Source organism: Cebus imitator, unplaced genomic scaffold, assembly GCF_001604975.1.
Source record: "Cebus imitator isolate Cc_AM_T3 unplaced genomic scaffold, Cebus_imitator-1.0 Scaffold588, whole genome shotgun sequence".
Lineage (NCBI taxonomy): Eukaryota > Metazoa > Chordata > Mammalia > Primates > Cebidae > Cebus > Cebus imitator.
Genome location: NW_016107903.1, coordinates 794,836 through 804,596, shown reverse-complemented (window position 1 = coordinate 804,596; position 9,761 = coordinate 794,836). Strand labels below are relative to the sequence as shown.

The 9,761-nt window shown below is 38.2% G+C and overlaps 1 protein-coding gene across 1 annotated transcript in view; it reads left to right on the top strand.

Annotated features, from left to right (window-relative positions):
• Positions 1–9,761, top strand: part of OSBPL11 (oxysterol binding protein like 11) — an 81,264-nt gene that overhangs the window by 58,379 nt on the left and 13,124 nt on the right. Inside the window, exon 11 of the mRNA XM_017516439.2 lies at positions 8,924–9,106. Within this exon, the coding sequence (XP_017371928.1) occupies positions 8,924–9,106 (183 nt within the window). The remainder of the gene's footprint in view (positions 1–8,923; positions 9,107–9,761) is intronic.

Here is a 9,761-nt window from a genome sequence, read left to right as displayed (position 1 = left end):
ATTCTCCTGCCTCAGCCTCCTGAGTAGCTGGGACTACAGGTGCACGCCACCATGACCGGCTAATTTTTGTATTTTTTAGTAGAAACAGTGTTTCACCATATTGGCCAGGCTGGTCTTGAGCTTCTGACCTCGTAATCCACCTACCTCGGCCTCCCAAAGTGCGGTGATTTCAAAAGTGAGCCACTGCACCCTGCCAAATATTTTATCTTTTAAGGCATTCTGAAAATTATGCTCTATTTTTACAAATAGTAACATTAAGATATCTACTCTTTTAAAAACTTTCCTGATGAAGTAGCTAGTAAGATTTACCATAGAATTTCTCTGGCCCAGTTCTGCCCTTATTGGGATACAGATTTGGATCTGAACCTCAGTGAAGGCAGCTATAGCTACAAGTTATGGTGGAAAAAAATCTAATCATGAGGAATGGTTCAGGAAGCACAATGATTGAAGCCAGTGTATGTGCTTCAGTAGACGCTTAAGTGGAAGCAACTTACAGTGATAAATTTCCAGATTCAGCACTTCTTATTCAGTGATGTTGTTGTATTTCTTTTTTGTTGTTGTTGTTGAGACAGAGTCTTATTCTGTCACCCGGGTTGGAGTGCAGTGGCATGATCTTGGCTCCTTGCAACCGCCTCCTGGGTTCAAGTGAATCTTGTGTCTCAGCCTCCCAAGTAGCTGTGATTACAGGCATGTGCCACCATGCCTGGTTACTTTTGTATTTTTAGTTGAGACAGGCTTTCACCATGTTGGCCAGACTGGTCTCGAACTCTTGGCCTGAAGTGATCAGCCTGCTTTGGCCTTCCAAAGAGCTGGGATGACAGGTGTGAGCCACCACATCCAGCCGATATTGATGTATTTCTTAGTCGCATGTGATTTTTTAGTCACGAGTGGATCACCTGAGGTCAGGAGTTCGAGAGCAGCCTGGCCAACATGGCGAGACCCCATCTCTACTAAAAATACAAAATTAGCCGGATGTGGTAGCATATGCTTGTAATCCCAGCTACTCAGGAGGCAAGGCTGGAGAATCACTTGAACGCAGGAGATGGAGGTTGCAGTGAGGTGAGACTGAGCCACTGCACTCCAGCCAGTACTCAGGAGGCTGAGGCAGGAAAATCGCTTCAGCCTGAGAGGCAGAGGCTGCAGTGAGCCGTGATCGTGCCACTGCGCTCCAGCCTAGGCGACAGAGTAGGACTCTGTCTCAAAAAAAAAAAAAAAAAACCACCTTGCCATTTATGTACCTATGCAACAATCCTGCATGATCTTCAGATGTACCCCAGAACCCAAAGTACAATAAAATAAATAAAAAAAAAAAAAAAAAAAAGGGAAAGAAAGAAATAGACTTTCCTATTCTTTTTTTTTTTAAGAGACAGGATCTCCCTATGTTGCCCAGGCTGGTTTTGAACTCCTGCACTCAAGCAATCCTTGGCCTCACAAAGTACCAAGATTACAAGCTTGAGCCACCACACTCGGCCACTTTCCTATTTTTGACACTTTTTCTTCTTTGCACTTACAGACTATTGTAACCAAGGTCTTCTTCATGTGTTTATTTAATGCCAATGCCTCCTTACTCAGAAATAGCCTAGTTTTTTTTAACTGCTCTCTGCAATTGGAACAGACACATTATCTGCTGTCTGCATTTGGTATAAATATATTATATTCTACCTGTCTTCTCTTACTCCCTCATTTTCCACATCTATCTCTGATAGTGAGCCTACTTAACTAATCCCCATTCTCATGCCTACCTTCTGTTTCCATTCTACATTCACTCTAGGATGCCTGTATATATAGTGTGTGGTGTAATATCATAAAGATTTTAGAATATATATATATGTGTACATATATATGTGTATATATATACTTTTCTGCATACTAGAAATACAGAGAAATAAAAATAAAGACTATCTCTGCCTGTAAGAAGCTTTCTGCCTAAGATTAGAATCCAGAATAGTATTTTTGGAAAGCATTTGTAAGGCTTTAGGAAAAACTCATATATAATAGTTAAAAACAAAGTCTGTCATAATACCATAAGGATGGATAAGGATAATGGCACTGTGAAGCTATGATTAGATGATTACTATAGCTAAAAAATCAATTTTTAGTTCTGATTCATCTGTTAAAGCAAATAAAGAAACATGATGCTTAACATACTTCCCATTGTCTGATAAAGGAAGCATATCACTTTTTCAAGATAGACAAACTATTTTCCTGGCACTAAATTCTAAAGGGATTTGTTGCATGTGTCCTTACATAGTGATATTGAGTAACATAATAGACAGTGTCTTCTTCAGTAGCTCTCCATAAAATGTAATTACCCTTAATGTGAATTTCTTGTATATACCATCAATGAAACCCAAAGCTAATTTTCAGACAATATTTTCTATTTGAAGCTAAGTTAACATAACCAGTGTTTTTCTGGTATCAGGGAGCTCTAGAGACAGGGTCTAGAAAATCTAAAAGGCTGACTTGTCAAGTCTTTAAAAAGCAAGAAAGCATATATTTTATTATTTATCAATTATTCTCACTTTAGAGATGAATGGGATAACAATTTAAGATTTAGCTCTTTGCTAACTGTCTTAAGGGCAGCATATTCTGTATTCTTTGTCATTTATTGATACAAGATGTACATACTTGAGATGTTGTGGCTTTAGTCAAGAAAACCTTTTTTCTTTGAAAATAAAATTTTAATTGCATTCTCACCCGCATATAGGGCCATCTCATTTCCATAAGCCTGTGTTGTGGAGAGAGGCAAAGGTTTTATCAAGGAGAAAATTCTGATCTGTTCAAATGCCTAGGCAAGTGGTTTGTTGAAATCTTAGATTTCTGTGTTAGAAATATTTTTTAAGACGGCCTTTCAATTGCCTCAGTCATAATGGATCAATGATAGTCCCAAATAAATTAATAATTCAGTTATTGTTGGACAAAAGAGATAATGAAATTGTTACTTTTATTTATTTATTTATTTATTTTTAATTTTTATTTTTGAGATGGAATCTCGCTATGTCACCCAGGCTGGAGTGCAGTGGTACAATCTCAGCTCACTGCAACCTCTGCCTACCACGTTCAAGCGATTCTCCTGCCCCAGCTTCTCAAATAGCTGGGATTGCAGGCATGCACTATGATGCCCGACTATTTTTTGTATTTTTAGTAGAGATGGGGTTTCACCGTCTTGATCATGCTGGTCTTGAACTCCTGACCTTAAGTAATCTGCCCACCTTGGACTCCCAAAGTGCTGGGATTACAGGGGTGAACCACCTCACCCAGCCGAAATGACTGCTTTGAGACACAAAGTTTAGCAGGGACTGAGGATATGTCAAATTGACATATTCCAGTGTAACTAGAGCTTTTGATCACAGCTTTAACTTCTTGTCTACTACTGATGGTCACATTTAAAAATTTACTTAAAACAAGTAAATAAGTGTTTTTATAAATATTACCTGAAATATGTGAACTAAGTAGGGCGAAGTGTCTCACACCTTTAATCCCAGTGCTTCAGGAGGCTGAGGCGGGTGGATCACTTGAGGTCAGGAGTTCAAGACCAGCCTGCACAACATGATGAAATGCCGTCTCTACTAAAAATTCAAAAATTAGTTGGGTGCAGTGGCGTGCACCTGTAATCCCAGCTACTGGAGAGGCTGAGACACGAGAATCACTTGAACCCGGGAGGTGGAGGTTACAGTGAGCCAAGATCACGCCATTGCACTCCAGCCTGGACGACAGAGTGAAACTCTGTCTCAAAAAAAAAAAAAAAAACTTATTAGCCATATAAAGGAGAGGTATTAGTTTTATAGATGAGAAAATTGAGACTCTTTAAGACCCTCAGCAGAACTGGTCTATCTGATCCAATAACCATTTCCTTTTTACTCTTACCAGGCAAGCTTTTAAAGAGCTATCAATTATTTTAGAATTTCCCTAAGATTAAGAATCACTTTCCATAACCTAACTTCTTTTGCCTTGTGTTCATCATTGGCGTAACTTTTTAAGTGTACCTGTCTTACAGTAGTTTGGTATAAGCTTTTACTTCCTAAATTCCTAAGCTCCGCCTTTGTATCTTCTGTTTGTGTAGGAAATCTATGCTGATGCATGTAAGTGGAATGACAGATTAGAATCTGAGCAGAAGTTTATTTATTCGGGTTATTTTCTCGGTTTTCTTTAGTCCCGTAAAATATTTCTCTGAAGTACCTAATTTTTATTTGTATATCATAGCTACAAAATAATGGTAATGTCAGGCCTCAGGTCAGGTTGTTTTAAGGAAATTTGTACCTAGAAGTATTGGGAAGAACTTGGACTTTGGAGTTCATTAGACATGTATTCAAATCCTGCTTCTGTTATTTACTAACTGTAAGATTTGGGGGCTGGGTATGGTGGCTCACACCTGTAATCTCAGCACTTTGGGAAGCTGAGGTGGGAGGATCACTTCAACCCGGGAGTTCAGTAACAGCTTGGGCAACATAGTGAGACACAGTCCCTACAAGAATAAAAATAAAAAAGCTAGCTGAGCATGATGGCACATGCCTGTAGTTCCTGCCACTAAGGAGATTGAGGCAGGTGGATGGCTTGATCCTAAGTGGTCAAGGCTGCAGTGAGCCATGATTGAACCATTGAAGTCCAGCCTGGATGATGGAGCAGGACGTTGTCTCCTAAAAAAAAAAGAGAGAGAGATTTGGGGCACCTTACCTAAATTTTTGAGCCTTTGTTTCTTCATCTACTGAAATGGGATAGTCACAAGGCTTGACAAATAAGTTAATTTATGTAAAATGCCCAGCATATTTTAAATGTTCAAAAAATGTTAACTTCCCCTCCATGCACACATGTGCATCCTCTTGTGTATGTATGCTTTTGCTCACTCTTACTCTACATAGTAGAATAAGATAGTATAATTGAGGTTTAGTTTTCTCATTCATTAATTCAGGCTACATTTATTAAGCGCTTATTGTTTATCAGACACTTTGCTAAGTGCTAACTGGGGATGTAAAGATGAGACCCATTCCATGCCTATTAAAGAGCTTACAGACTGGGGGAGGGGCAAGGATGGCAAACCAATAATAACATTACTGTGTGATCAGTTCCCTGAGGACATACAATGTAAGTAAAGAGCTCAGGCCATTAGTGACACCTGTTTTTGTAAATTAAATTTTATTGGAACACAGCCATGCCCATTCATGTACTTGTTTCTGTCTGCTTTCATGCTGCAGTGAGAAAGTCAAGTAGTTTTAACAGAGACTGTCTGGCCTGAGAATCCTAAGATATTTACTTTCTGGTCCTTTATAGAAGAAGTGTGCTGGTCACCTTAGACTGTTGTAAAGAATTGTTATAAGCAAAGTGATGAGGCCTTCTTCCTCCCTGTACTCCTTTGCAGGCTTCTCATGGCCTGCCTGTATATGTGATTCCTGTCCCCTGCCCCACTTCGCTTCTTGCTGTTTTTGCTGTGTAGCTGCTGTAAACAATACGAACCCTGTATAACCCAGCAGTCATGAACAGGACCCTAAGATTGTCCACTGGAAAGCTTTGTGGGAGATAACAATAACTTGAGAGATGTGCTGTGGCAGTAAAAGAAAGATCAAGTGAGGAACTGATTATCTTAGGATATAGTTCTGGGTATATGTGGATGGGAAATGGAGTAAATAAATGTTCAGTGTCACTTCCTCATATCCTGTTTGGTAGAGATAAATTTTCAAGGAAGGGAAGGATGTTGGCAAGTGGATCAGAAAGGAAGCATGCAATGACTTCACAAGAAGCGTTCACACTGGCAAAAGACCCTTAGCAGGGCAATTATTTAAGTGTGTATTATACTTTGAGGCATAACCCAGAGTACTTCCCTCCATGGCTCTAATCAAGCTGACCAGTAGTCATGGTGTTCTTTGTGTCCATGAGCTACAACTACTCTTTTTNTGAACCCAGGAGGCGGAGGTTGCGGTGAGCCGAGATCGCGCCATTGCACTCCAGCCTGGGTAACATGAGTGAAACTCCATCTCAAAAAAAATAAATAAATAAATAAAGTGGATCTATATGTGTTAATAAAGTACAGCTTCCAAAATGTGTTGACAGTGGTTGTTTCTGGAAAAGAGTACTGGGATCTGGAATAGAAAAGAGACTTAATTTTTACAAGATTCCTCTTTGTACTGTTTAAATTTTATATCATGAGGGATTATTACTCTTACCAATTAAAAATAGAAAAAAAAGGAAATACAGGGAACCACTAAACATCTTACATTAAGATCGCATAAATAGAACCAAACAATTTTTAACTAGGTGTGAAAGGGATTAAATGTCCACATTCAAACATTCAGAGTGGGTCAAAAAATACAGCAATAATGAATTTTTAAAGAATTCTTTTAGGGATTTATCCTAAGGAGAAGGTCTCAAAGTTTGCTTTACAGACCCCCATTAGGTCCTTGAGATCTTTACAGGGCATCCGCAAGTTCCCAATTTTTGGGAGAGACGGGGTTTCACCATGTTGGCCAGGCTGGTCGTGAACTCCTGACCTCAAGTGATGCTCCTGCTTCAGCCTCCCAAAGTGCTGGGATTATAGGCGTGAACTACCATGCCTGGCTGAGTACATCTTATTAGCATTCTGTATGACAGATTGGAGTATATGTAAGCATTTGTGCTGGCTACTAAAGAAATACAGTGGTTATCTGGAGGAAGAGCACTTGTATAATTATTTGATTCACCAGCAGAACTAATCACTTTGTTCATGAAATACCATGTTTACTTAAAAGAATGACTGGCAGACAAACTATGGTTATTCTAATTTCAAAATTGGGTAGAGTAGACATTTTACTTGTAAATGGAAGACCTGAATGTGACACTTCAAGAAAAACAATTGACATTATTTGTTACTAATAATAAGATTTGAGCTTCGAGGCAAAATTAGAATTTTAGAAAATGTTATCTGCCACCATGAACTTGAAAGCTTCCCAATTAGAGTTATCTGGTGAACTTGGTGGTGATATTATTGAATGTGATTTTTAAAAATATTAAATAATGAAATATGTCCACATCTGAAAGATCTGCATAACTCATTGAACCAGTATTCTGCAAATGACTGATGCATGATATTACAGAATCATGCATGGATAAATGAGCCATTCAGGGTGCACATTAGACCCATGGATTTCCATATAAATTATTTGAAAAAATAATTGACATTCTTAATTTTCCACATTGCAATTAGCCTTTTTAAAATTACCACTTGTTGAGTTTCAATACATTATGAAACAATTGCATTATTTGAAAACTTTGTTAAAATATTCTTCTCTTTTCAAACTATCTGTATTAGGCCAGATTTTTCTTTTCTTTTCTTTTCTTTTGAGACAGAATCTCACATTGTCACCCAAGTTGGAGTACAGTGGCACAATCTCGGCTCACTGCAACCTTTGCTTCCCGGGTTCAAGCAATTCTTGTGCCTCAGCCTCCTAAGTAGCTGAGATTACAGGCTGTCCCACCATGCCCAGCTAATTTTTTGTATTTTTAGTATATAAAATTACTCTTAACTCTTGATTTTGAAGGTTTGATTTGCTCTGATACTCCAGAGATCTGGCTTATAAATAATTTGGTTATTGGGCTCCTTACACCTCTCCCTCGAACGAAGTTTACAGACCTTTACTGCAAAAGCTGAAACTGTGGACTCCCTGAATTCTACTTTGTCTTTCTTGGTCCCTTAGCTTATGCCAGACAAATGCTACTTGGGATTCCTGAACTGTCACTTAAAACTCTAGGCTTCAGTCTTTTGGATTTTTTTTAAATCTAGATAAGCCATAATCTCTGGCACACAGATTAGACCCTAACATTTGCCTATCATTCCCTAAGTGCTGAACCTCTATCTAATCTGACCTTGTTGTTATCTGTGTCCTATAGTGAACATAAAATACTTCACTAAAGATAATTACAGTCCAGGCGCTCACACCTATAATCCCAACACTTTGGAAGGCTGAGGCAGGCGGATCATGTGAGGTCAGCAGTTTAAGACCAGCCTGGCGAACATAGTGAAACCCCATCTCTACTAAAAATACAAAAATTAGCCGGGCAGGATGATGCACGCCTGTAATCCCGGCTACTCCAGCTACTTGGGAGGCTGAAGCAGGAGAATCACTTTAACCTGGAAGGTGGAGGTTACAGTGAGCCAAGATCACACCACTGCACTCCAGCCTGGGCGACAGAACAGGACTCTGTCTCAAAAATAATAATAATTACACCTGTTCCTATTCCTATCCTGTTCCTATTCATGTATTTGTGCTGCATCAATACAGCTATCTGTTGACTTAAACAGCCATATATATGGCTATTTTATATATATGGCTATGGTGACTCTTCATTAAACTTCAATAGCAGTAGTGTTTAAGGTCTCTCTGAGTTCTATGGTGATAATGATAGCTTTTGTATACCAGTGCTCTTTTAATTGTTCTCTTTTAGCAAGATAATTTTAAATATTTTGATGTATTCTTTTATATTTTTCTATCTCTTATTGTTTTGTGTGGTTTCTAAATTTAAAATTAGGCTTATGTAGTTTAAACAGAATTGATGTATCCAGAACTTCAAATGTAGGAATGCCAAATATTTCAATAAATAGAATTAACTAGAAAAAAGAAGTTAAATAGATTGTAATGTTGTAACATTTTTAGACTGTAATAAAGAAACTATTGATATTTTTCATATTTCTATTTAGTTTAAATATTGTAATAGTTTTGTTTGTAACTCCTGGCATTTTTTCTAGATATTAAAATTGATATTATTTGAACAAATTATGAAGGGAAGGAAGCTGTCACAGGACATACAAATAATCTAACTTTAGCACTGACATATCGAAGTGAGGTATATAGCTAATTTCAACAGGATCCACAGGGTATGTTCTTGAGTTTCAGATCTAAGAGGCAAACATGATATCACTTATTAGATCATATCTTTCTTTTCTCTCTGCTTCTAGGGTTACAGCTGAAGTAAAGCACAACATCACCAACACTGTGGTATGCAGAGTACAAGGGGAATGGAATAGTGTTCTTGAGTTCACCTATAGCAATGGAGAGACAAAGTATGTGGACTTGACTAAATTGGCAGTGACAAAGAAAAGAGTGAGACCTCTGGAGAAGCAGGATCCATTTGAATCCAGGTATGTCATCCTTGCATCCATCCAGGAAAGAGTCAGAAGCTCTGAATCTTAATCTAAGCCTTTTCACTAACTGGTGACCTTGGGCAAATCATATCACCAGTTTGCATCAGCTTTGTAAATCGAAAGCGTTAGTCTAGTCTGATGTTAAACCCCTTGCCAGCTGTGAGATTATATGATATACAGTCACATTTTAGTAAAAGCCAAACATTGTAAATGGAGCAAAAATATTAAAAATATTTACTGTCAAAGAATTACTGTCTATATCATAAAAACTTTATCATAAAAAATTTTGTTAAATTATTAAAAAAAGGCAGACACGCCAAAACAAAAAATGGGCAAAGGATGTAAAGAGGTAGTGCATGAATACAGGAATGTCTGGTCAGCCAAGGAAGGGACAAATTGTTTAGGGTAATCAGAATTCAAAGGTACAAATTAAACAATAAGACAAATTAGTTTTTAAAATAATACCTCTTTGGGGAAAAGGTGTGAGCAAATGGGCATTTTTATACTGCTGATTAGATGTTAAACCAGTATAATCTTCAGAGAGAGTATTTTGGTAGTCTGTGTCATAGGCCTTAAAAAATAAAGTGGAGGCCGGGCGCGGTGGCTCAAGCCTGTAATCCCAGCACTTTGGGAGGCCGAGGCGGGTGGATCA